Source organism: Paramormyrops kingsleyae, chromosome 15 (genome assembly GCF_048594095.1).
Source record: "Paramormyrops kingsleyae isolate MSU_618 chromosome 15, PKINGS_0.4, whole genome shotgun sequence".
NCBI lineage: Eukaryota > Metazoa > Chordata > Actinopteri > Osteoglossiformes > Mormyridae > Paramormyrops > Paramormyrops kingsleyae.
The window spans coordinates 4,245,246-4,272,728 of record NC_132811.1 but is presented as its reverse complement, the minus strand read 5'-3'; the positions used below and the strand labels follow the sequence as shown (position 1 = coordinate 4,272,728).

The window sequence follows — 27,483 nt, the reverse complement described above, 5'->3', positions numbered from 1 at the left end:
AAGAGAGAGCGGGGAGGAGGACGAAGGAAGAGCGGGGAGGAGGACGAAGAGAGAGCGGGGAGGAGGACGAAGAGAGAGCGGGGAGGAGGACGAAGAGAGAGCGGGGAGGAGGACGAAGGAAGAGCGGGGCCACGGAGGAGCCCGGAGCGGCCAAAATACCTAGAGGAGAAATGCTTTCCTCGAGCTGGAAAATGCTTCACTGGCCGCTCTTTTCTTCCTGTGCCACGAAAGGCCCCCACCCGACACGTAATACCCCCGTGGCCCCCGCGTCAAGACGATAAAGATGCGTGCCGTTTGGCAGATGGGGGCCGGGAAACCAGCGCCGTCGGGAAAAGCTCGCCGGGGAGGAGTCAGCTGCTGCTTTTGTACGTATCTGTTTTGCGCTCGCAGGGAATGCGTCACACTCGTGGGGAATGCGTCGCGTGCGCCCTTGTTGCCCCCCCCCCCCCACCATTCCCCCACAGCCAGGTGGCATCCGGACACCGATTCGCAGAGGAAGGGGTGCGAATGGAAAGCAGATGAGGGCCAGGGGAGTGGCCAGCTCGAGGCGTTTGGGAGCAGCGAGGACGCCTCTCCCATCACGTGAGGACGCCAGTTGGGGGCGGCTTAACGCTGTGTGACGGGGCGAGGAGCAGGGAGGCAGACGTAGAGGGTGGGGGGGCGGAGGGGGCAGCCCTCTGATGACAGGGAGAGAGCGGCGAATGAGTAGTTGGGAGGAGAAATGCCAGGAAACACCAAGCAAAGACGGTCAGATGAGGGGGGGGTCCGTGTCTGAGAGCTGCTCTTCATTACAGCCTAAAGCAGTCTGAGTCCTGATCTGGCAGGCAGAAGCTCAGCCCCCCCCCCACCATGGACCAGCCTCCTGCTTGTGATGTGCAACATCTGGGTGGGGGGGGGCATGTCTATCAGAGGGTGCTGAACTTCAGGGAAGAGGGGGCTCTCCCCCCACTAAATGACGAACATCAGGAATCCGCAGGAGAATGTTGTAACAGCCTGTCAAACAATGCGGTGTGTGAGCTGCTTGCTGGGTTACGATGCTGTGTCTGTGTTCAGAAGGTCGCCGGTTCAAATCCCAGAGTCGGGAAATTACACCGCCATTTTAACCCCAAACTGTTACTGAGGCACCAGGCCCCTGAACAGCGGCGCCCTTAACCCCAAACTATTACTGAGACTGACTGATCCTGTTTTCTCAAACGATTTGGTTAAATGTCACTACTAAATGAATAAGTGATAAGGGTGTTTATATGAGGTGAGAGGGCTGGGTTCGCGGCTTGGAGACGGGATACGGGCTCGAAGGTCGTGACACGTGATCACAAGGACCGTTCTCCTTCTGCCGCTCCTGCAGTGAGCTTCCGAGCAAGCATCCGTCCGTCAGGAGCTGGCTGGAAAGTTACTCCACGGTTGGCTGGTTCTGGGCTCGTCTGCACCTCCCGGTGTAGCATGTCGGCATGACATTCCAGGCATGAGGGGCTGTTTTCCGGGCTGCATCCGCAGAGCAGCAACGGATTATGGCGGCCCCGGCGTGAATGCAGAATGTGCCGGTGTCCGCCCCGGCCACCCGGGGGGAGGAACCATAGAAACCGGAGTTTCCCCCCGCTCCTGAAAACCCCGCCACACTCACGGCGCTCACGCGCATCGGAGATCACGGGCGGGAGAAACCGCTGACAGCGTGAGACACCGGCGGAGACCGGGGGCGTAATTACAGCCCCTTTCACCACAGCGACCCATTAAGAAAAAGGTTTGGTTTGGAAGCCGTTTCACATACACTGACCAGGATTTTTTTTTTTTTCCACAAAAGATTCATTGCTTTAATTAAAAAAAAAAAAAACTTTAAAAGAAAAATGAATTCCCAAACAATCCTCTGTGAGAAGCGTCCAACTGGAATGTTCCAGAAGTGTGGTCGGGGGGGGTGGGGGTGGGTTCTAAGCCCAGGTCCAGGCCTGCCAATGTGCAGAGCAATACTTCCCATCGGGTCCGAGTAGGTGGCATCAGAACCGGCAGGTCACAGCCAATTCAGCTCAGCCCAGTTTGACCCGACCCTATGCTTCCCTGCTGCACGTTGTCCCCTTTCCTCCCAACAGCCATAAACGCAACTTAATCCCTGATACTCAGCCACCAGCAACACACACAATCACACCTTGGTCATTAGGATCCTCATAACCCTCCACATCAGCTTAAACATTTTGCTTCTGTCGTTTATATTCATACACTCCATAAAAATTCAACGTATTAACATAACCAAGAATATTTTCATAACTTATTTCTATTCAGAAATACACCCTTAAAACATGAGAGCTAAGTTTAAAAAAAAAATGAGACACTTGTAGATAGAGTCGGTACATTATTACGTTGTTATTGGGTGAAATGGACCTTCTTCTAGAAAATTGGCAAAGTGAAACACATTCACCTAAACCTAAACACGATCAACTCAATACTCTGTAAATCTGCTCCACTTCATCTGACGCGAACTGCACCTACCAACCCCAGTGGGTTTCGTCTTATATTACGGTAAGATTTCAGACGTGGACCATATTGCGCTCCTTCCAGCTTTTCAGACAGCCCATGAGTCTTCCTCCCGAGCCAGATGAGCATCAGCGCCGAGCTACTGGCAAAGCACACGACTTCTGGTAAACCGTAAAAGAGAAAAACAGACCGAGCCGGCAGACGAGCGGCAGCAGTCGACTCGCCGGCTCTGGTGCGCGATAATAGCTCTCCGACACGGCGCGACAGCCACTCCTGCAGAAAACGATCAGCTCTGGTGACATCGGCGCTCCTCGAACCCTGGACGCTGTGGGTCTGCCGACTGCAGCGCCTCACGCTCAACACAATTTATAAGCTTCGGTTATAGGAAAGTATTTTAATATAACATTTATATGTGTCAATGTTACTTATGCTATTTAAATCTTCACGATCTGAATGTAATGGTGGCACTTTACATTTCTGGCACCTCCCCGGACGTCTCTCTGGATTAGAGCGGCGTAAAATGTCAATGTGCAAATGAGAAATAATCACTTTCCAGGGGAATACTTCTAGAACAGATTTAACTCGATTCAAAATACTACTTAAATACCCGAATGCTAAATACGTGGTATAGAGGATATGCGGGTGACTCAAGAAAAATGCTACATCTGAGCCACTTATTCTTTTTGGAGCAATTTTAAAATGCATTTTGGACAGATGTGAGAGTAAATAAAATGGGGCTGGTTTTGGATGCCTCACATGGTCTGTCTGTGATTTTTAGTGCAGGGGGTGTTTATGTCGGACTGTCACCGTAAGGTCTGATTCACGCCCCGACAGGACAGAAAATAATAATGTTTTTTTTTTTTAACTGAACATGTGGCCTGTCAGGGTAATACTGTATGAAAAGTGTGACTGAAAGTAAGTCTGAATGTTGGGCCTGGTCGGGGTTAGTTGCTGCTCGCTGGCGATCCGCACACGGAGCATCTGTAACTCGGAAGATATTGCACGACATGTAGAGCCTCCCAAAAACATGGAGGTATTTTTCTGAAAGGCCTTTAGGTTGAGGAGGTTAAACAGATAAAGTAAAGGACCTAAATCCTATTAGGGAAATAAATCTCTTCCACAGCAATCCAGACAGTGAGTACCGTCTTCACCGCAGCCCCCCCCCCCCCCCACACACACACACACACACACACCACATGCTACACACCGAGTTTCATCACAGTATATGGCCTGTTTTCAGAACTTTGACAGACTCCACTGTCTGCAGATGCCGCAGCGGCTGCCAGGAAGCTCCAGTGCTCCTCGTCCCTGGCTACACTGCAGTCTTTTCACACAGTGGCCCGTACAGTGGGGCTGCATTTTTTGCATTTAGTGCAGCAACCTGTCCCGAGTCCTCGTGGCTGCACCACAGTCTGGCCGCTCTTTGTTCACGGATCTGTGCGACGATCTCTCATCGCAGTGCGGACGAAATCCGCAGTGCGCAGTGCTGTAGGGAACCCCCGCAATCCCCATTACATTCAGCTGATCAACTGCAAGTCAGCGTGGCTGCTGAAGGGCAGGGGGGGGCAGGCTGGGTCGGCCCTAACACGACCTCGTGCTGCCGTCTGACTCAGCCAACCCTAGCTGGCACCCTCCCCCTTAATGACCCCCCCCCCCCCGAGGAAGCTGCTTTCTGGCGACACACGCCAATCTGCCACATTCCGAGACGTTTATGTCCAGTTTCCGGGTACGAGAGGCCGGGTTCTGCTTGACAGGAATCACCACACACAGACGCTTTGTTTTTGACACCCCCCCCCCCCCCCAGACATGCGCCCTGCTATCCAAAAGGCCTTCTTAATTAAAATTCCCTTTAATTTGTTTGTTATTTTAAATACGGAGAAAAAGACCCTTTAGCCAAAGCAGCTGTGGAAGGCAACGGCTCACACATGAGAGAGATACTGATTCGGCTGTAAATAAACAAGATCAAAAGGATGTTTTCGCTTGTGGGAGGATTCCGTGGACCCATTAGCGGAGACGCCCCCCGCGGCCCTTGACATGCCTGGCCCTGTGGTCTCCGGCATCCCGGCCTCCCTGGGTCCGGCCGGCCGGCTGCGGTCCGGCGGTTTCCCCGCGGCTCCACAGTCACGCCTTAATGACAGGACCCTGCCCTGCCCCGGGAGGCACGCCGACCGCAGCTGTTAAATGTCATGTTCGCTGGAGTTTAGATTAGCGCCGGGGCCGTTTACAGCGTGCAGTGGGGACCCCCCCCCCGTGCTGCCGGGTCTCTCCACAAATGAGCACCCTCGCCACCGCAACTGCGCAGGCTAACAAAACACAACGCCGTTAACACACACACACACACACACACTATTTATGGAGGAAAGTGACACGGGGAGGGGTGGGGGGCCTGTTCATGCCAAGAGCCCCAACCTGCATGGCACGGGTGGGGGCGCAGCGAAATGGCGTAACTGGGGGAAAGCGTAATCGGATCCCCGATAGAAGGCGTACAAGAGCCCTCTCATAGTTAATTTAAGCTTGAGATGACCTCAGGGACGCAAACCAGTAATGAGCAGGAGGTGCTGAGGTAGGCTTCCCCTAAAAGTCCAGGACTCCCGGGGAAACTCCATATTTACTCAGTTACTTGCTTCTCAGTGATTAAACAGGGCTCTGCCTGACACTATCTGCAAAACCGGGGGTCTGCCTGACATTTTATCCAGAGCTGGGGGTCTGCCTGACATTTTATCCAGAGCTGGGGGTCTGCCTGGAATTTTATCCGGAGCTGGGGGTCTGCCTGACATTTTATCCGGAGCTGGGGGTCTGCCTGACATTTTATCCGGAGCTGGGGGTCTGCCTGACATTCTATCCAGAGCTGGGGGTCTGCCTGACATTTTATCCAGAGCTGGGGGTCTGCCTGACATTTTATCCAGAGCTGGGGGTCTGCCTGACATTTTATCCAGAGCTGGGGGTCTGCCTGGAATTTTATCCGGAGCTGGGGGTCTGCCTAACATTTTATCCGGAGCTGGGGGTCTGCCTGACATTCTATCCGGAGCTAGGGGTCTGCCTGACATTCTATCCAGAGCTGGGGGTCTGCCTGACATTTTATCCGGAGCTGGGGGTCTGCCTGACATTTTATCCAGAGCTGGGGGTCTGCCTGACATTTTATCCAGAGCTGGGGGTCTGCCTGACATTTTATCTGGAGCTGGGGGTCTGCCTGACAGTCTATGCAGAGCTGGGGGTCTGTCTGACAATGTGTTTATCGAGGAGGCTGGAAGAAGTCCTTTCATCTGAGAATGTTTAGCCATTCCACAGCTCCCTGTCTGACCTTTCAATCCCTCCTCTCTCCGTCTTGCTTCCACAAAACCTGTTTGCTCTTCTTTCCCCTCTTATCTTCTTCAATCTCATCCATCTTCCTCCCATCTACCTCTGACATCACAGAATGACTCAGGAGGGCATTCCACGTGAAACCCTTTGTCATAGTACAGGACAGGCTACACAAACCATTACCTACATCTGCTGTTCTCAAAACAATCATCTGTGGCATGTACCTTCCTACTGGAGTTAGCCTGGAGACTTGCTAATGGTAACAACGAACACAGAAGCTTATATGGCATGTCTCTGATGCACAGTGGTCTTAGTGGCAAAGCAAAACTCTGTATAACAGCGCATGCAGACGTACATCGGCCAAGCTGAACTATTTGTTAGAATAGGCTAATCCCAGTGAGAACACAGACACAGCTAAACTCTCCATGTTAGCACAGGATAAACTCAGCAAGAACATAGCAGAGCTAAATCCTATACTGAAGAAAAGGCCAAGTTCTACTTTTCACATCATATTGTGCCAAATTCAGATGTGCGCCACAGTGGTCCAACTCCAACTCTGCACGGTAACAGATGCCAAGCTCCCCATCTTAGCTGCTCTGCAGCACATACGAATATCCACAAAGGAGATGAAAAGATAAGTCAAATTTTTCACCCCTCCTAAAAAACCACTTCAAGCTGTTTGGCAGAGGTGGGAAACGGCGCCCAGCCTTCCTCCCGCCTGCGGACGTCAGTCCCTATTAGACTTAGCCTCCTCGTTAGCAAGCGGTCTGGATGTTCTTCCAGAGACTACTAACCTGGGTCTCTCCCTCTGAGAAAGGAGGTCTTGAGAAAGGTAGACCGTCCCCAGTTCTGTTTTTCTCCTGACTACCTGGGACAGAACCATCCGGAATATTAGCGTACTGCAGTCCATGGTCATGTTTTTATAGCTTGGTAGCTTTTGGGGATAAAATCTGACCTTGAAAACCTTCAGAGGTTTGACATTTGCTATTTCCATTGTGATGATAACTATTTAGCCCCCACTAAATTTTACTGCTGCTCCTGAAACATCGTTTCAACATTGTTATCTGCGTAAAGAAGCACGTGCATCTTCTTGTAGCTTCTTCACACGAGAAGCTTTAACATCCATCTACAAATAGCGTCAGTCGACCACAGGAGAAGGTAAGTTAAACATGAAGTTCCAGCACCATGCTAACACCCTCCGTCTCTAAGCAGCGCTGTCTAGCAATAATTTAAGTGTCTTATAAGCTTCTCCAGGAATAACAACGGAGTGTGACCACCGAAAGCTGGAAGAGGAATATTTATAGACAGGCAGAGAAGCATAGAAACATAAAGGTTGGCCGAGAGCATCCGTCTTAAATTGTGACGTTCGGTTTCAAAAACATTCCTTTCCTAAAAGAGTCGCTCCACTTATTAGGTGTTTGTTTGCGCTAAGATTCCAGAACGGGCTTCTAGCAACCATTGCTGAGGATCAGCTGACTCGACACCGACTCCTAACCCCAATCCTGGCCAGGCCAACGGGTTAAATGATTCCTAGATTTTTGCTCCGGGATTGTATCCACTCCAAACAACCCGAAAGAGGCGAAACCAGTTTGCCGCAGTGAGAACATTTACAGAAGCAGGTCCAATGGAGAATTTAAACATGGTGTCCAGCTAATTCCTTTTCCTACCTCTGGACGCACCTGCCCCCGCTTCCCCGTCTCCTCGTCCTGCACCACCCACTCCGGCGAGTCCCGCCAGAAAAAGCTGGCCATGACTGTTACTGGGATTCTTGGAATATCTCACTGACCTAAACCAGACTTTGCACTTTTTCTATCTTCCCTCTTACTTTTCAGACCGCTGAGGTTTTAACAAATAATCAGTGTCTCCTGTTTGAATGTGGTAAGTGCAGGGAAAGTGTTCTCTTAAAGGCAGGGTACAAGGGAACTTCAGTGAAATATGTCTATAGACTGGAGGGGGGGGGGCAGGAGGGGGGTGTAAAAGGCCATGCAAGAGCAATTTGCTCCCACGTCACCTCAGTAAAATAAAATAAAAGACAGGCAGCATTTTTCTTGCTCCCAGTCACCATACCCCTGCCCCCCCCCCCATGACTGACTCATGGTATCTTCTTTACAGGCTAAAATCCAACATGTCCAATTGAAGGCCTCCCCCTTAATAATAAAACATAACAACAGAGGTCCCCCTGACCAGGAATGGGTCTGGCGGGACGCGGCTCTGGGGTCGTGGGTCACTTCATTGCAGTGCCCAGGCCATGGAGGCGGGGGGGGGATGTCAACCAGCACCTCACCCCCCAGACAAAGGCAGCCTCTGACCACACAGTTTGTCAACAAGTAAATATTTGAAAGGTCCACAGGTTTTTTTTTTTATTTTAACCACCTCCACTCTTGATGTTTACCCCAATAGAGCCTGAAATCATGAGGTCACCCCCCCCCCCCAAAAAAAAAAAAAAAAAACACTGCATGTTTCTGCTTTGGCGTGTTTCTGCTAAAGACGTTACAGGGGGAAAAAAAAACAAACTTGCTCAGGCACTGTGCCGGCCAGCCCTAAGGCGGCGCACCTGTCCCCCTCCACTCAGGCCCCCAGCTGACTTCCTGCCTCTGTGGTGGCCGCAGATGTCAGTGGGACGCGGAGTGTCCGTCAGGCCTGCACGGGCCCGATGGCTCAGGCAGAGGCTTGATGGTGGCTGGCCGCTCCGGCCCACTCCAAACTGGGCGTCCGCGACATGCAAGGCGCTGGAAGGGCCCGTGTGGAAGCTCGGCTTACGGGGCTCAAACTCGCCTCCGGGTATGACGTGCAGAATTTCTGCCCGCTTGCATTTCACAGCACATAACACAGTTTTATGACACTGGGGGGGGGGGGGGGTCCGGCTCTCAGAAATCCCCAGCCAGCTTTGCGATTCAGCTTCCCAGTTTCCCCCCCTTTCACCATTACTTTTTCAATTTACCTTCTGTGCTGCGGTCATCTTACGCAGACCCCCCCCCCCCCCGGAGGGAGGTGTCCCTGTGCCCTCTCTCCTGGTCGCTCCTCCAGCAGCCATATCCGGCTCCCAAAGCCCCACGTCACGTTTGCACCTCGGGGCCCTGAAGGGGGCCACAAACCGAAGCTATGGGCAGGACAGCGGAGTGAGCGAGCAGTGCATGCTGGGTATTCATGTGCAGACTGGAAGCGGCTGTCAAGACGTTCTGAGAGGAGGTGGCGGGATGGGAGGGGGTGGAAGGTGACATCTGCACAGAGCTGTCCCCTTCGTGGTCAGTCACCTGCCGTCACTTTCACTCCCATCCATTGGCCCCTGCAGCGCTCCTGCATTAAGCAGCCATCTATGCCCCACTGAAGTGCTTGATTTGGCCATCGGGAGGCTTGGTTTTGGGATGGGGGGGGTGGTCAGCCATTATTACAGTTTTGCAGCTTTCATTACCAATTTTTCTTTTTTATTTGCGTCTTCAGTTTAGTTACAGTTGGTTTTAAGAGCTGGATTTTATATTTTCTGAAAATGCCTCATTTTATTTTACTTTTTATTTTCTTTCAGATTTAGTTTTCAGAGTCATGGTGAAAGCCTTGATGACGGCAGGGAGCTCCAAGTGCGCGCTGCGTAATTTAAATGACAAAACCACACACTTTGCACTTTCACTACAAACTCCAAAACAGGATTTTAATGCACAGTATTTTGAAAACAGCTCAATGTTTCAATTAAAAAAATATCGTAAAACTCTAATACTTCGCACCACGAAACGACAAATCAGCAGCTCACAATCAAATACAGTGAAGTAAGTGTCTTCCACTAGATTCTACCATTTTCTCGAAATTCATCTACAAAACAGCTGGTCCGATGAGTGGTGTGTGTCGGTGTGTGTGTGAAGGACCAGAGAAAGTGCATCTTCAGTATTCTGTGAATTTCCTGTTCGTTTTCACCTAGTTCTGGTGTCCCTGTTTCTCACACCAGGTAAGAGCAGGTCTACTTAAGGAAATACAGATTCCAAGAAATGAGACAAATCTGAATTCTCCCTTCAGATACTCTGTATAATGTTAATTATAACTCGTTAGACAGGTCAGTCTTTGACGTCACAACCTACGTCCCGTCCCCCCAAACAAAACACACAAAGGCCAATACGAATACCGGGCTCTAAGAAGTTGGAAATAATGCACAGACTTTTTAATACACTTATAAAAGGCTTTACTTCATGCAGTGAAAATACAAAAACAAGATTTTCCCCAAAATATTTCAGCTTCATTTTTATTGGTGTTGTAGGGGATATTACAGTTTAGTCCAGCTCAGCAGGTTAAGATCCAGTGGATGCAATGGGAAGGTTACTAGTTCAAATCCCAGATGAGAAAGTTCACTATTGGGCCCCTGAGCGAGACCCTAAATGCTCCTGGATCTGGCCGACGCTGCTTCCTCAAATACACATGGCTTTAGATCAAAGCATCTGGTAAACAAATTAAGCTAGGGAGAGCTTTTTTTCCGCTGCCATCCTTCATCCTTAGTCCTCGTTGACGCTGTGGCTCAGTCACAGCAGATTCACACCGTGTCCCTTCATGGGATTTTGTGACACCAACGAGAGGATTCAGCAAAAAAAAAAAAAAAAAAGTGCCTTCTAAGCAACATGACTTGCAGTGTTTAAATACTTTTTAACCCCGTTTAAGGCATTTTTTTCACATCAGGGGGGCTGTAAAGAGGCTCTGCAGCCCCCGAGTCTGTGGCCAGCAGTCAACGCAGCCAGTGAGAACTTTCCGGAGGACCGGAGCATGGTCTGGCCGGACAGCACGGCGACGGCAGCACTCTGCGTGTGAAGCGGCCGGTGGTCTTGGGATGCACTCACGGCAGGGCTGGGGTGTTTAACCCTCCCGACCCCCCCCCCCCCCCCCATGCAGGTGGTCTGGCATGGAGCTGACAGTGGCATCAGAAACCAATTACCCCCTCTGCTTACACACGGACTTTCCTGCGCCAAGCCAAACTCGCACATCCGAATGTGTCTCACACTCCTGACACGCCCCCTCCCGTCCTCCACTCCTGCCCTGCCGCCGGAATGTTGGACGGTCGCTGTGAGCCCCCTCCCCGGCTCTCCGCTTGGGTAATTGCGCAGTGCGGTTGCGGGCCGTCCGGTGAGGCCCAGCGGGAGCTTTCGCCGCCCCTGCATCTCCTCGATTATTCCGTCACCTGCGTTTGTTTGCACTCGACGGAGCCCGTAGCGGCACGGATGCTTTGAACCCAAGGCTGATAAACTCCCCCCCCCATCCCGCCTGCTTGTCCCTCCACCCCCTCCAAAGCTTGATCGGCCTGCCGGTGATGAGGCACTAAGACCCGGGATGAGAGCTGCTGCATGGCCGTGGTCCAGGCTTACCTCAGCAGCTCTCTGCCACCCCCCCCCCCACCACGACTCTCTGCGTGGCTGTAATTACAGCTGCCCATCAACGTGGCCCCCCCCTGCCCCCCCCCACTCCGACACACAAGGCCTTCGGGGACCACGGCTGGAATCCTTAAGTGAATTTGATTTTTCAATTCATTTGCCTTCTATAAACGGTGCCACATGGTGGATATTACATTTAAACTGTTCCAGGGAAGCATAAGAAGGGCTTGTTGTCAACGAGGGTGGGGGGGGGGAACAGCTGGAATTGTGAATGGCAGGTGAAATTGAGCAAGATCAGAGCAGAGAAGAAGGAACCTCAGAGCGGGACAGGCAGGGAAAAAACGAGAGACGAAGAAATTGCATCCTTTTTTGTTTTGGCCCAAGAATGAGAGGAGAGGAATGGAGAGACGGAGAGGAGGAGAGACAGAGGAGAGGAGAGCAGCGGGTTTTCCAGTCTCTTCTTTTTCCTTTTCCTGAACAGACTTTTTATTTACCTGTGTCTCTGACGTAGGTCTTTTCCTGGCACTAAACGATCCCAATCTGCTTTTCTGCAACCCCTCCCTGCCTCACTCTCCCCTGTGCCGAAATGGTGTCTGAATGGGGTGGGGTCACAGGTCAGCCAGGGGATAGCTTACATTCCCAAAGCCAAACGTCCCGGTGTGGCACAATGCCTCTTTGAGCCGAGCCACCGAGCTGAAATGCCCGACCCGAGACGGTAAAAAGGCCACCTGGATAAATGCACAGGTACCGCTGGAGGAAGGCGGCACAGAGGACGGCCTGATTCCACACGGTGGCCCCCGGGTTATGGGCGAGGCAGCTGGGCGTGGAGGCGGCTTTAGCAGGTAAGATAATAATGAGGGGCCTGTTATTGTTTCCTTAGCATTAATCTCTGCTTCAAAGCCATAAGCGGATGTTTGGGACGAGGCTCCCAGCTTCCTCCAGTAAATGACCACCCTGGATTCCGGTGCTAAACTGGGATTAAAGCCCCCAAAGCTGCTCTCGGCCCACATTTTGGCGAGAGGCTGGGAGAGTGTCAGCGAGAACAGAGGGATTACCGGCGTTTACCTAGGAGATATTTTTCAGAAATCAGGGCCTGGAGCAATTGGGAGTTAATGATGTTGCTCAAGGGCCCAACAGTGAAATCATTCTGCTGACTATCGGATTTGGACCGGCAACTTTCCGATTACGAGTGCAGCATCGTAACCTGCGGAGCCACACGTGGTCCCCGTCGGGGATGTGGGCGTGATGTGATGTGATGTGAACAGGCAGGGAGCATGCTATTACACCAGAACTCCAGACAGCCGATAAACACGTGAAACACGACTCAGGGCTGCAGAGTCGAACATGAAGTTCAAGCATAGAAAAATTGTGTAGGGACTCCACAAGGACTTTTTATTCTCCAGCTCGCCGCGAGCCTGGCTCTCGGGAAATGTGTCTGTGCAAGCACCTGTCCACATCCAGTCCACATCCACGCCATGCAGTCCATCTCCAACACAGGGTCCACCAGTTTCTTCACCAGTCATGGGAGACGTCCTGATTTTGCTGAGTTCAACGTTGTATGATATCATCATATCGGTCTGTTTTTTTCTCATTTTCAAACTTAAGGCTTTTCACCATCCAGCCAGCTGTGGTGTGTGGCTTCGTGGCCTAAGCCTCTGTGCTTGTGTTTGGAAGGTTATTGGTTCAAGCCTTACTATTATCATTACTATTATTATTATATTATCATGAAATAAAGATGCACCCTTACATTGTTACGTACAGCCTCTGCAGGTAAGCATATTCCTATGTTTTATATCAGTGACATTTCCCTTAACAAAAGGGACACATCGAATTCGGCAAAATGAGGACGTACTGGTCACGGGTACCACTGGGACAAGAACCTAACACCAGCCCTGTGCCAGTCTAAACACCAAATCTTTTTCAGCTGTGAAAGAAAACAGTTATGTAGAGTTTGACCAGGTCAGGCCCAGTGGTACCCCAGAGGCCCGGCTCATTCAGAGCTCCACGTTTCCGGGTCTGGACCCAACGTCGGAGTGGTGACTGCTGAGGTTCCCTTGTGTGGGTCTCCGCTACCTCCCAGGGGCCCAACGGCGCCCAGCTGATAAGTAGCTTCACTCTGAACAGCAAGCTTTACATATTCATTCTTGCTGGGATTTGCACACAGTCACTGTTGTGCTCTAAATAAGCAGTTATGGTGAATAATGAATGACTGTCTCAAAAACAGGCTTATTACTCAGGAGAAACAGCGGCAACGAGACACAAACTGAGAGGTCTTTGATCATGACTCATTTCTTAATGTGATGTGGCACAGACTGGTGGGCTTCGCTGCCTTCATTACGGGATTAGAACCTAACCCCTGACCCTCCCCCATAAATGGACAGCATTAGTCTCTAACCCCTAACCCCTTCCGTTAAACATAAACACAGGCGAGGGGGGAGTGGGAGGCCAGGGGGTAGGAGAGACGGGTAAACTTATACCAGAGTGCCCCTTGCAGGAAACTCTTTCCTACAAGTGCGGACAACTCGAAGGTCAAAGGTCGACAAGACCGAGGCCATGCCTAGCGACGGCTAGCGACGTTAGCTTTGTCGTTTGGTGACGGCCCCCCCCCCCCCAAAAAAAAAAGCCTAGTCCCCTTCTGCTGTGGCTCACATGCTTGTCGCCCGGTGAGGCAGCGGGAACCCGGCGATTTATGCACCCCCCCAGTAAAACTTTACGAGATGAGCGGCAGGCGGGTGCAGGAATGCGCGCCGTGCTCCAGCCCTGACCCCCCCTGGAAGAGGCGATTCCCCCCAGCGGGCGCGCGGACGGGCCGCGGGAGTGATGGATGACAAAATTCCGCCCAAGGTCAGCAGTGAAAAAAAATAATGGGCCTTTGCAGGACAGACCGCAAGGCATGCTGGGAGAGCGTGGGGGTGCATGCGGAGGGTAAAGGGCGTGGGCCAGCGGGGGGCCCGCCTACACGTGCTGAGGAGTTTAACAGGAGCCCTGAGCAGCGTGTGCCGACACTCTTAGGGCCACAGGGATTTTCGCTTCCATATATGGTGTCTCTTTGAGGCTTATTTCCATCTCCTGTAATAGCTGTTTATCTGTGATCTTATCACTCATTCATAGCCATTGCGTCTCTTTTCTGCTTAGAAAACTACCTCGGGATGCTTTGATCCTCATTCCCGGGCTTTCCGGCACTTTCTACCGGGAATGAGCAGGCCTTCCCCGAACACGGCGAGGCAGGCGAGCGAGCGAGCGCGCGTGACACAGCCCTGCGCTGGATGCGTGCAAACACGGGCGGTCAGCGACTCTGCTGCGATTCGGATCTGAGATGCCTATCACACCTCCAGCGACGGCATTCCGGGGAAATGTTTTCCTACAAATCCGTGAGTCGCATTCTTGTCTGTGATCAATCAGCCGTCGCCTCAGACAGCTGGGCCCTGGAAAAACACACCTTCCTTCAGAACTTTCTAGCAAAACAATCCACTTAATTAACTTAATTTGTCTCCGCCTTGCTGCCGTCAGGCCGAATGTGGAGCGCACATCTCAGCCTCGGATCACGAGAGGACGGCGGAGAGAAGCTCTCCTCTCAGCGCTACGCAAATGGAGTAACGATAAAACGCCTCTCCCACGTGGAAGAGGAATGCGGCTGAAGGCAGGGAAATGGTGTAGATAGAACACTGCTCTTTGCAGTGACAATGTGGGGAATTCATTTCCGGTCATCCCCCAGACCAGACCCCGAGCTTGTAAGTGGGGGGGGGGCTGGGCAAAGGGTCACACCCACATGTCCCAACGGTCCATCTAACCACCTCTGTGTGGAAACGGAGCCGACTTATTGGCTGAATGAGAGATCTGGCCCACACTGCCAAGAGGAATCACTGGTGCCTGTGGGAGTACGCATGCCAAAGCACAGCTCAAAAAAAAAACAAAACACTGGTTTATGTGGCTCCACCCACAGGGGAAGCATGCAAAATGCAAAAAGAAGCCTGCAGGAAATGCAGCGTGAAGCAGACCAAAGGCACCGCACGTTCCAGTCTGACGCGAGCTCCGCTACCAGGCAGCATGGGTGCAGGGAGCCGTCTGCGACCGACGCATTCCCTGCACGTCGCTGCACCAGCCAAGTCCTAATTGCGTAAGCAGTTCAGGATAACGAGGGCCAATTTAGTCATTAGGGAGGCCAATTAAGTAATTTATGCAACATTTGGACCGTCGTCTGTGTATTAGCAGAGCCGGGAGATGGTCCGATATCCGTGAATACTGCCGCAGACCAGCGATGCTGCAGCCGTGCATCCGCATGGCAGCCAGAGGGAGGCCCGTCAAGTCCCTCCTCATCCACACGGAGGCCAGAGAACAGAGAGAGGGAGGGAGGGAGCAGCAGTGAACGGGCAACAGCGGAGCAGCCGGCTTTGGGGCCGAGCGGCATTCCAAACATCTCCAGCACATAAGGGCCGGAATGTAAATATTTTAAGCCTGAGAGTGACAGAAATTTACCTAATTCCTTCTTTAAAATATGGCTTGTTTACCGGCAATCAGTCCGGCTAATACAGCGCGACGTGTTTGTGGAACAATGCGGAAAAACGAGAGAAGAGCGGCACTGTGGTTCCGTGCGAAGCAGACGCCGTCACTGCGTGTGCAATTAAAATACCGGCAAATGATGCTTTCTGTCTGCTGCTGGCAGAAAGCCGGGGACATGCCCCCCCAGCCCCCGACCCCCCCTGTCAAAGGAGAAATAGGACCGGCCCCGAGGTGATGGAACCACGGGGCCCCTGAGCGGGTGGGGGCATCGGGCTCCTGAGGTCACGGGGAACCAGCAGGGTAACCTGGTCTGGCCTCACCCTCACCCCCACTGGGGGGGCCTGTAAGCTCACAGGAGGGTTGCGACCCCCCCGGCACCAGCCATGCAATGACGTCATGACACGCCTTGAAACCAAGCGGGAAAACAGCGCATACTTATACCCAGTGGAGGCCAAGGGGTTTGCTCTGCTGCTCTGCCCTGTGATGTTTCTCCTTGGGGGGGGGGCCCTCTTGCAGCCGGCCCCGCCCAGCTGTCCAACCGCATCGTACCGCAAATGGCGGGAGAAGAAACATCCACCCCCTCCCCCTTTTGTTTCCCAAACCCAGAGCTCGGTAACCAAATTCTTATCATGCCCCCGATAACTGTGGCCACGAAGCCAGACGCCAGAGAACCAGAGCGTAAAGAAACACAGCCCCCCCCCACCTCGTCTACGGCCATATCAGATGATACAGAGGCCCCAGAGAGTGCTCAACGTCCTGCATCCACCTTTCACCTGCGGAGCACATCCTGTGACCCCCCCCCAAAAAACGTGGGGGCCATTGAAGGCAGCCAGGGGCTGCATACCAAAGCCAGCAGCAGCCGAGGTCTCCATAGCTCCTTTCAGGAGACTCCCAGCCGTCATTTCTGTTAGGAACACATAGAATATGAGCTGACTGGGCCTGAATCGGATCCCAAATCAGGGCTCTGGGCTTGTAGGGGGTGGGGGGGGGGGGTTTGCACATCGCTCTCTCCCCTGTGGCTGACCATCTTAACCACATCACTCTTCCAATACTGTGGTCGACTGTAGTGCTAAAATAATCAAAATTAAGCAAATTTATCCGCCTGCTGTTTTTCAGTCGAGTTGCAGCTGCCCAGTAACCCAGTAAAACCCAGTAAGCGCTTCTCACAGGTTAAGCCTCTGACACTGGTTACAGGCAGGGGTTTATTTCACCGGGACGTACACCGGCAGTTTGCCGTCGCAGGAACGGCGACAGCAGCACGCCTGGAGCACAGCGGCATGTAAGAGAAGACTGCCCCTAAGCTCCGCCCACATTCCGCATCACTAAACACTCCCATTCGAACCCAGTACGTCTGATGTACCACCCTTCATGGTTGTTGCGGCCTCATATAAACTCAAAACGGCTAATGCCTAATTAGAGAGCTTTGCTAATTACTCCTCTGTGGTCTCGCGAAGTGTGTTTGAAGTTACCTACTTAAATTGTTATAGACACTTTACAATCCGCTGTTTTTTATTCGACATCGGACCAAATCAGCAGGGTGCAGCATAATATGGCCAGACCATGTGATGTTAATTATGGGCAACCGCCATGTTTTCACTCAAGTCTGAAACTTTCATGGACAAGTGACGAATCTTATAAAAACAATTAATGGTAGATTAAAGTTTGGCTCATCTATTACGAGAACAATCATCATTCTATGTAGATGGCGTGTAAAAGAAGAGGAATATCAGTTGAAATAATCTGCATTCCTCCTACATACTACAGAAAATCCAATGCAGAGGCGTTCAGGTCCAGAGAGTAAAAGTCCAGACCAAGATTTTGTTTCAACCAACCAGTTGAGTGCTCTGTGACTGTGACTCTTTACACTCTACTGGTTGGTTGAAAGAAAATCTTGGTCTGGAGTTTTACTACAGTTTTACCTGAATTACCTGCCTCTGATGAAATGGTAGTATTAGGACTGTGCCATCGAAAGGAACTTTAAAAGGATCTTTAAAGGTTTAAATAAACGATGCAGATATTGAAACAGAAGCATGTCAGTCTGAAACGTGTGCTTGTGGTTCAACCATAGCACTCGATGCACTGACCCTGTGCTCCTGGACCCAGGGGCCAATCAGCACGACCCCCCCCCCACTCATGGTGTACGTTTCCACTCCTGACAGTGTAGTTAGGAGGCGATGTTGAAAATGGAGAAGTCCCACTTCGCTCACACTGTAGGTTGGAATCGGGGGCCCCGGGTACAGAGATACTGTTACGGCACCAGGGTGGCACTGCTTGTGCACCCCCCCCCCCCCCCAGGACCTCACACGAGGAACGGCGGCAGCTCAAATCTCAGGCTCTGCACTTGCTGCTCCCAGGACCTCCTACTCACCAGCCCATTAGCATCTCACCAATCGGGCTGTTACAGGATCGACCTCAAGTGTGAGTCAGATGCTCGTTGCCTTTAAAAGGTGACAGCGAGCCTTTAGCCGTCTTATTTTAGCTCAGGGCCAAATTTAGGGGGGTGGGGGCCCCTGGGTTAATGTATTTGTGGGGCCCCTACATACAGCATAGAATCCTGCTGTAACGACATGAAAAAAATACGGGGCCCCCTACAGGTTGGGGCCCTACAGCCCCAGGTTAGCTGGTGAAGAAGTCTGGCCATGGATATACTATGGATATGAGAGTCCACCATGAATGTAAGAACCTCGCTACAGGCTAACAGGGACTGGTCCCTATTATCCAGCAGGGTACAGATGAACACAGGAATTCACAGAGGAGATATTTCAGCCTGTAAGAAATCACTCGCGTTCTGTCCACATTTATCTCTCCTGCTTCAGTCACCACAGCACTTCTGATTTTTAAGATTCCTCCCCCCCCCCCCCCCCCCCCGCCCCTGGGTCCCCTCTCCACCCGTCCGCCACAGCACAGGCTGGGATGATTTTCATTCCTCCGTGGGTGTCCTCGATTTCCCACTGAATCCAGTATGACTCCCTTTTCAGCACGGCACTGCACTAATTCTTCAGTGTGAACAAACCGCACACTGGTGAAAACCACAGAGTACAGCACTCACACCCGGCGATTCAGACCAGGCCGCTCATGTCCCCCCCCAACCAAAAAAAAAAACCTGTAAGTGTTAAACAATTTCAGTATGACTGTCCCCCCTGGCCTACCCCCTCCACACCCCGAGGGTGGACCATCGCTGTTTTTGGACAATCACTGCCAGCCCCTGATATCCCTGGGAGATCAGAAACCAGACAGATCTCCTCCCTGTTTATCGTGTCATCGGGTAATTGGGTTAATTCGTTCATCTTTCAAGCTCGGGTTACGGTGCAAGATGTGGCGATGTCACTAATAAACTGAGGCTGCTGGGAATTTAGGGGGGGGATTTGGCTGGGGGGTGCAGCTGTTTACACTCCTGTAGGCGTCCCCAAAACAAACACAGTATGTGCTGGTGATACGATTGACTTCCAAAAATGCAAGATGACACAAAAAATGGCTACTTTTGGGTAAATTCCTAGACAGGACTAGCCTGACCTCATCGCCCAGTCTAATCCCACTCTTACTCAGCCCATTCCAGTGCTCCGCTCCCAGCTCCCCGCCCTCACCCCCCTCACCTGCGAGAAGTTGAGTCCGTTGAGTGGATGACACTGCTCCTCCACTCTCTCCACGGCGCCAGTCCGCTTGCCCAGCCGCTCGGCCTCCTGGGCCAGGAATAGGTCGAGCACGGGGGCCCCCCGTGAGCGAACGTCCCACTCGGTGAGCGAGTTCACCATCAGCATGACCCACACAGGTCGCTTGCGCTCCCAGTTGCCGGCGATGGCATTGAACAGGTAGTCGGCGTAGAGGCCCCGCCCACGCTGGTCGGCCGTCATCCACAGCGGCATCATGTGCTTGACGTAGTCCAGGTGGCGCTTGAGGCGGCGGTAGAGGTCGCGGGGAAGCAGCGTCTGCAGGTTCTCGCCGTGTGGCAGCAGCTGGCAGCTGGTCAGCTTGGAGATGGTCAGCGGGTCGGTCAGGTCCAGCTCGAAGTAGACGTTGGTGCTGGTCTGGAAGGCCCGCTTGGAGCTCTCGGGAATGTAGTCCCACACCCTGGTGTAGGGCACGTGGATCGTCCCGAAGAGGTAGGAGGGCGGCAGCGGGGGCTCGCGCCTGACCGTCCACAGGAAGGAGTTCATATCGCTCTGCTGGGGGACAGGGGCGAGGGAAAAATAAACAAGTTAAAGAAATGCCAAAGAGAGAGACTGGGGGAGAAGCTGGGGGCAGCATTAAACAAATGCCTGCCGGACATGAAAACACAAGGAGGACTAATTCCTGACATGCGGGGCACCAAGAAATAATATCCCGGAGGCCAAAAGGCCGGCGAGAGAAGGAAGCGGCGGCCGGGCTTCGTGTTTCAGCCGCGCTTTCAGTCTCTGCGCCAGTCGCCGCTGGAGCTCGGAGCTCCGCGAGGGACAGACGGAGCGCACGTCTCGGGATCGGCCGGCACACCGCAGCCTTTGGGCCAGATAAGATTTCTCACATAATAGGCCAACTTTGGATTTTAGCATACGTATTAAATATGGGCCTATGTATATATTTTATTAGCACTTAAAATATACCCCATGTATATTTAACCGAACATCTTTATTATTTAAGTCAGAATATTAGTCATTTCTGATACATGCGGACAAGAATTCCATTATTTATGTTTTAACAAACAGGAAAAATGTATTGCGTTACATATTTCGCGCCATTATAAATTGTCGTTTTAATTTTCAACAGCTTGACATCATAGTGACAATAGCAAGGCTCAAGAAATATTCAACTTTAGTGAGAGGACAATCCAATTTAAGTTTATGGTAAAATAAGGAAAAGGGTATTTCTCAAATTCCGTAACGACAACTACAGTAACAAATGACATCATCATCAACAACAATAATATAATAATAATTATTATTATTATAATTCTTCGAAGCATGTAGGCTAAAAGGTAAGTTTGTAGGAAACTTTATGATGGAGAATAATACCGATGCAACAGTAACACCTCGCAAATATAGTACGATCAATCTTTGACGATACAATCTTCATTCTAATTCTTTAATCGCCGTATTATCATAAGCGCACACTGAAAATGTATACATTTTAAATTCCAACATATTCCAGCGTTGTTTGTTTTAACAACATACCCACGCGTGACTGTTGATTGTGCGTTTATTTGTTAATTGACTTATTTGTGGCTGTGTAATTGAATAATAGTCTGGCCTCCTTAGCAAATGATTCATTTGGTTTTATGAGACCACATCGTTTTGGGATCGACGCCTGGATTGTGTACAACGGGGTGCCCGCGACTTGGAGGACTAAGCAGTCACGAGTTTGTGCTCCTCTCTGCGGGTCACGATACATTTACATCGAAGGACAGACGGCCACTAGTTCACTATAAAGTAAATTTCAAATGTACCGGTCAGCAGAAAAATTGAAATCCCCGCATACGCTTTATTGAATGGATCACCGCTAAAGTTTGAAACGTAGTAGTTTAATTAGAACTGTTGGTGGTACAGAGGACCCAGCCCGCCTGTTCACTTTGTCGCTAAAGAAAACGGGGCTGCCGGGCCAAAACCACATTTCGTTCCGCTTTATTTATAGTTTTGCTTATTAAGTTATTAGGCCCTAAAATGCACTGAAACCCAGACATTGAAATAAATAAAATGTTTCTCATTTGAAGGAACAACAAAATCCCTGTTTTCTCTTTATTTCACGACTACACATTTTGATTAAAATGATTTATTTGTGTAATAAAACACTCCAGTAAAATGCCTTACAAAATACACTAGCTGGTTGCGTCTTAAAAATATTTTAATCTGTCATCATCGTCACCATAATCATAAAAATAAATGACAAGAATCAGATGTATCGGAGTTTTAACAGAAAGCTGTAATTCATGTTGCAAATAACAATATGGGAGGAATATTTCATGTTGTATTATTATTATTATTATTATTATAAATGAATTTGAATTAGAAAAAAATATAGAACTAAAATAAATAAATCTTTAATTTAATAAAAGCTAAATTAATTGTATTGAACGATACTTAAAACTTGCAGAAAAAGTTGCAGAAATGTAAAGATGCTCAAAAATAACAAAAATATATCACGATAAAGGCGACATAGCTTTATTTTGATTTAAATAATATACAGAGTTTAAACACTAATTAGTTCTCTTCATGTCGCCTGTCATGATGTGACAGACAGTCTAAGACTCGCAAACTAGTCTTGGAGAGCCATGTAAAATTTCAGGTGGTGGAGCCGTGTTCACCTGCTTGACGCGGACGCGGAGCGGCTCTCCCGACGCGGACAGGTAAAGCGGCGTTTCAGGTCTGCTCTGAAACTCACCGATCTAGGTGTGTCACATTGCTTCGGCCGTCCGTGGCTTCCTCTGGGTGAGACCGCTTGCAGAAAAGCGCACATAAGCACCCATCGCATTCCCGACTGACAGAACATCTCGGGCTGTAATGGGAGCAGCACCGACGTCGTCTGGGCGGCGCGGTTCCCGCTTCTCCTTCGGCTCCGCTGGTTCCCCTTCGCCCTTTCAAATGGATTGCTTTCCCGCGACTGAGAATCGCCGGCTTAAATATGCCGATATGAAAAAGGACACGGATCATTCCGGCTCTCCGCCATTCTCTGACCCCAACAGGCACTCTGCGTTCTTTCACCCCTCCGTCCTTTTCTCTTTCCCCCCTCTCTCTCCCCCTCTCTCTCTTCTCCTTTCGCTCTCTCCGTCCGTCCCGCTCAAGTTTTTATTCAGCTGTTGCGGAGGGATCGCTGGCTATGTGCTCCAGGAGTTTGTAGTTGAGTGTGTTTACCGTTAGAAGGAGGTGGCGAGGGAGAGGGAGGAGGAGGTGGACGGCTAGTGTTCTTCCTCCCCCCCCCCTTTTCTTATACCAGACTAAAGTGGGCTTCTCAGGGAAAGAGTGGAAGTGTGGCGTTGTTTGTTTGCAGCTGTGGATGGTGGGAATTATTGCGGTTGAATTCATTTCCACAGGAGACCCATCTGAATTACATGTACCCCTCACACGAGTTCAAATTTTTAAACCTTGAGGTAAAAAAATGAAAATCTCAACCGCAAGAGGGCACCGAGTACAAAGCTGGTGAATTAATAATTATTCATGTGAGTAAGCGAAGTTACGGAGCCCACGGCACGAGCTGTCCGCTGCGTCGGCGCGTCACATCTGATATGATTTTCGTTTGTGACACCACGCTCCCTAGACGCTACATTTCGTTTTACTTTATCCACGCTTTTTAAGTAAACAAAATAACCATTAAAAAAGAAATGGTCAACCATCATGAAGTGATCTGAAGCTGGGTGAGCAAGGAGATGTCTCAATAAATCCATTGTTTTGTGCCAGTGGACAGTAACTTGAATGGGCGAGCTGACTGTTGATTGTCTGTGTCAGTGCTGGACTGGCAGCTAAGGGCGCAGTAGTGACCCGCGTCATTGTCCCACTCTCAGACACAGTGAAGGAGTCAAGTACTATGCAATAAATCATCGGAAATCTTCAAACGAGTGTGTCGCTCGCCCCCCCTTCCGCCGTGGGTGACAGGGTTCAGAGGGCCTGCATAAGACCTCCTTTGTCTTCTGTCCTGACTGCATCACATCACTTTCCTGCTACCTCTGCATCTTCCTGTCGGTGACACTCTCTGTAACTCCTCACACAAACGCGTTCATATCTTCCTTTGTCCACCTGCCACGTGATTGGCCATTCCAGCTTGTGTCCATCTCACTGTGGCACCCATACCGCTGGGGGGGTCACCGGTGGCGTTTCCCCAGCCCATTTTCACACAGTCGCAGAGACAGTATCAGTATGGGCCAGCTCACCTGCTCAGATGACACCCCCCCCCCCCCCCTCGCCATCAGGTCAGCTCCATCAGAGGCCCCCGCCTTCCCGACTGGCAGGAGGAGGGACTTATGAGCCACTGAAGGATACCCCTGGACGGGGGCCAGGACTCCCAACGCCTGTGTAAGGCTGGGGTAGGACAGACTTAAAAGTTAATGTACTGTATGCAGACCAGAGAAAACACTTTGAGCTGAAATGGATGCCTGGGGATGTGTGTGAGAGAGGGAGAGAGAAGGAGAGAGCAAGGGAGAGAGTGAGGGAATGTGGGAGAAAGAGAAAAAGGAGCAAGGGACAGGGAATGTGAGAGAGAGGGAGCAAGGGATGAAGGGAGGGTATGTGAAAGAAAGAGAGAAGGAGGGAGGGAATGTGAGAGAAAAAGAGAAGGCGCAAGGGACAGGGAATGTGAGAGAAAGAGAGAAGGAGGGAATGTGAGAGAAAAAGAGAAGGAGCAAGGGACAGGGAATGTGAGAGAAAGAAGGAGGAATGGAGGGAATGGGATAGAGAGAATGTGAGAGGGAGGGAGAAGGAGAGATGGAGGAAGGGAGTCTGAGAACAGGTGATGAGTGTGGGGGAAAGAGGGAGAAAGAGGAAGGAAGGCAGTCTGAGAAAGAATGAAGGAGAGAGAAGGAGAAAGAGAGGGAGGGAGTTTAGGAGAAAGAGAAGGAGAGTGAGGGAGGAGTGTGATAAAGAGTGAGAAAGACAGTGAGTGTGGTGAAGGGCAGGGGCCGTTAGGGCCATGCTATGAAAACACAGTACTGTCAGCATCCTGCTTTGCTGCACCCAAAGCATTCTGGGTAATGTGAGCCAGCCTGCTCCAATAGAAGGGCGAACTCGCTGTCCAGCCCTTATGATGATGTGCAGAGTGCTGGTGCTCAGGTTGCACTGTTGGGGCAAAAGTTCACCAGCTGTGCAATTGGGAGGAGCTAATTGCACAATGTTCATTTGTATCAGTTTGTATCATCCATCTCTTTGCATGTGTGCATGAGTCTTTGTCTGTCTGTCTGTGTGTTTGTGTGCGTGTGTCCATCCGTCTGCATGTCTGTGTGCGTATGTCTATGTCTGTCTGTCTGCATGTCTGTGTGCGTGGGTCTGTGTCTGTCCGTCTGCATGTCTGTGTGCGTATGTCTGTGTCTGTCCGTCTGCGTGTCTGTGTGCGTATGTCTATGTCTGTCCGTCTGCATGTCTGTGTGCGTGAGTCTGTGTCTGTCCGTCTGCGTGTCTGTGTGCGTGAGTCTGTGTCTGTCCGTCTGCGTGTCTGTGTGCGTGAGTCTGTGTCTGTCCGTCTGCGTGTCTGTGTGCGTATGTCTGTGTCTGTCCGTCTGCGTGTCTGTGTGCGTATGTCTGTGTCTGTCCGTCTGCATGTCTGTGTGCGTGGGTCTGTGTCTGTCCTTCTGCATGTCTGTGTGCGTGGGTCTGTGTCTGTCCGTCTGCGTGTCTGTGTGCGTGAGTCTGTGTCTGTCCGTCTGCGTGTCTGTGTGCGTGAGTCTGTCGCAGCACATTGCAAAGGTGAGCCCGCAGTACCACATGAACCCCCCCCCACCCCAATCAGGGGCCTCCTCTTCCTGTTTCCCAGGGTGACTGCATCTGAAACATGAGATTGGGGTGGGGGGGGGGGGGGTCCAGGAAAACACTGAGTGAAACCAAGCCAGTGATTAAGCGCACAGGCAAGAAGCAAAGCAATGTAATCAGGCGGGCAGAACAACCATCGACTGGGATTCCGCTGAGTGGCATCATGTTCACTGGAGCCTGGCCCTTTGGGGCCCCCCAGTCCCGCTTGGGGCCCCCCAGTTCCACTTGGGGCCCACTTTGCATGCGAGTCCTGCAGACGCCTCCGATCACACGCTGAGATCTTGCGGCGGACATTTTTGTGGAATGACTTCCCCTCTCTGCATGTTCATATTAATTCTTTGCGTGTGTGTGTGTGTGTGTGTATGTGTGTGTGTGTGTGTGCCCTGCGATGGACTGGCATCCCGTTGGGGGTGTTTCCTCCGGCTTGTGGTCTCCGCTGCCCGAAATAGCCCCCCCCCCCCAGATGGATTTGTACTGCATAAGCTGAAAGATGGAGATCAAGGAAGTCTTAAACTGCTTATGACTTAATGTAAGTACATTTTTAATGGTTCTAATAGGGAATCACATGTGTGACTGCACAGATGGCCGGCTCGCCAGGCCGCGATGTGCACCCACGGCGTCCGCTGTCCTAAACTGCCTTCGCTTCAGACAGACCGCACGGCTCAGCCGGCAGTGAGGGAGGCTCTCAGACTGCTGTGGCAGTTAAACATTCAAGAACCCTTTGTTTTTGTGAATGGCGCCCCCTGCTGGCCAGTGTCAGCACAGCTATGCAGCACACATAGGCTGAGGCGGATCGAACTGGAGAAACAAGGTGACATTTCAAGAGACGTGAAAACAAGCCGGGGGGGATCTATGTCTGAACCCATGCAGAAGAGGTATGCACCCCCACAGAGAGGGGAGCGGCCGGCTTGCTGTCTAATGGAGCCCAGAAGTCAGACCTTGCATCTCGCTGTCTCAGCCTGCCCAGCGTCCCGGCCCCCGGCCCCCGGCCCCTGGTCCCCAGCTCCGCTTTCAGTCCTCCTCTCTTCCTGTACTTTAAACACAGAATAATATTGACTCAGAGTCTCGGGCAAAATATTGTTGCGGTTTCCCTTTCCGGATTTCCTGGGATGGTAGGGGGTAACAGACAGTGCCGGAGGGGGGAGGACAGCCGTCATTTGCGAAGGGGGGGGGGGGATAAGTTCCGTCGTGTCCCCTGGGTGGCGGCTGCAGCCGACTGTGGGACAGGCAGGATCGTTCATTGTTCTGGGCTCGACTCGCTTCCCTTCCGTCCTTTTAACCTGCCGGCGTCTCTCGCATGAGGATCCTCTAACTGACGGATTCAGGAGGAGGGAGAAAAAGAAAGAGAAGAATGAAAAAGGAGTAAGGGGTAGGCCGGGGAGGGGGGGGCTGTTCTGCTAGGGCTGCCACATTGTTATTACAGGCTTGGCCGCACAAAGCACCCCTGATGTCCAGGAGCAGGGAGCAGAACACGGGCTGCCCCCCCATCAGAGCACAGATCAGAGCGGCGGGGGGGGGGGGGGGGGGGGGGGATGAGCACTGCAGTGTGACTTGGCAGTGAAACCTTCCCTCATCTGAACCCTGAGGAATTTCTGTTTTGTTTGTCTAAGGGGTTCAGGCAAAGGGAGAGATGGTTTGTGCCCACAAACACAGACAGACAGACACACACACTTACAGTATGTTCAGCTCCTTTCTTAGCAAGAAAATGTTTCTTTGATGCATCAAAGTAACCTCCTCTAGCAATTATAACAGCAGAGAAAATTCAAGGCATTAAGGGACATTAAATACTGCTGTTTCATAGGAACAGTTAACAAGTGCATTTAAAGTGAAAGGACAGCCTGAATTTGACTCACCACACCATCACCACACAACCAGTTAACAGGATGTCAGACATGCACAGTTACACACTCTTTCCATATTTAAAGGAAACTTGTTTTATTTGACTTATATTTTTAGTTGTTCACTCCAATGCTTAACAAGAATAAAAAATCTGCAGTTTATGAAATGAATGGAAAAGTGTGAAAACCTGAGGTGAGAAAAAACTTTAGGCAGTGTAGTGTAGTGTGGTGTAGGGTAGTGTAGTGTGGTGTAGGGTAGTGCAGTGTAGTGTAATGTGGTGTAGGGTAGTGTAGTGTATGGTAGTGTAGTGTAGGGTAGTGCAGTGTAGTGTAGGGCAGGGCAGTGTAGGGTAGTGCAGTGTAGTGTATGGTAGTGTAGTGTAGTGTAGGGTAGTGCAGTGTAGTGTAGGGTAGTGCAGTGTGGTGTAGGGTAGTGTAGTGTAGGGTAGTGCAGTGTGGTGTAGGGTAGTGCAGTGTAGTGTAGGGTAGTGCAGTGTAGTGTACTGTAGGGTAGTGTAGTGTAGTATAGGGTAGGTAGGTAGGCAGGTAGATAGATAATAGGTAATAGCTTTTTTTCCGAAGGGGGGGGGGGGGGGGGGGCTCTGTCCTGTGCCGAGGACT

The 27,483-nt window shown here is 51.2% G+C and overlaps 1 protein-coding gene across 2 annotated transcripts in view; it reads right to left on the bottom strand.

Annotated features, from left to right (window-relative positions):
• trabd2b (TraB domain containing 2B) overlaps positions 1–22,450 on the bottom strand; it is a 48,948-nt gene extending 26,498 nt beyond the window's left edge. The window contains exons 1-2 of one of the 2 annotated variants that reach the window (XM_072699917.1): positions 21,954–22,450; positions 19,199–19,765 (exon numbers count right to left, since the gene is read on the bottom strand). In XM_072699917.1, coding sequence (XP_072556018.1) covers positions 19,199–19,765; positions 21,954–22,061 — 675 coding nt within the window. In that variant the 5' untranslated portion in view covers positions 22,062–22,450. Of the gene's footprint in view, positions 1–19,198; positions 19,769–21,953 lie in introns of both variants that reach the window. The other variant, XM_023844132.2, reaches the window with a different exon arrangement.
• Positions 22,451–27,483: the final 5,033 nt, after the last annotated feature.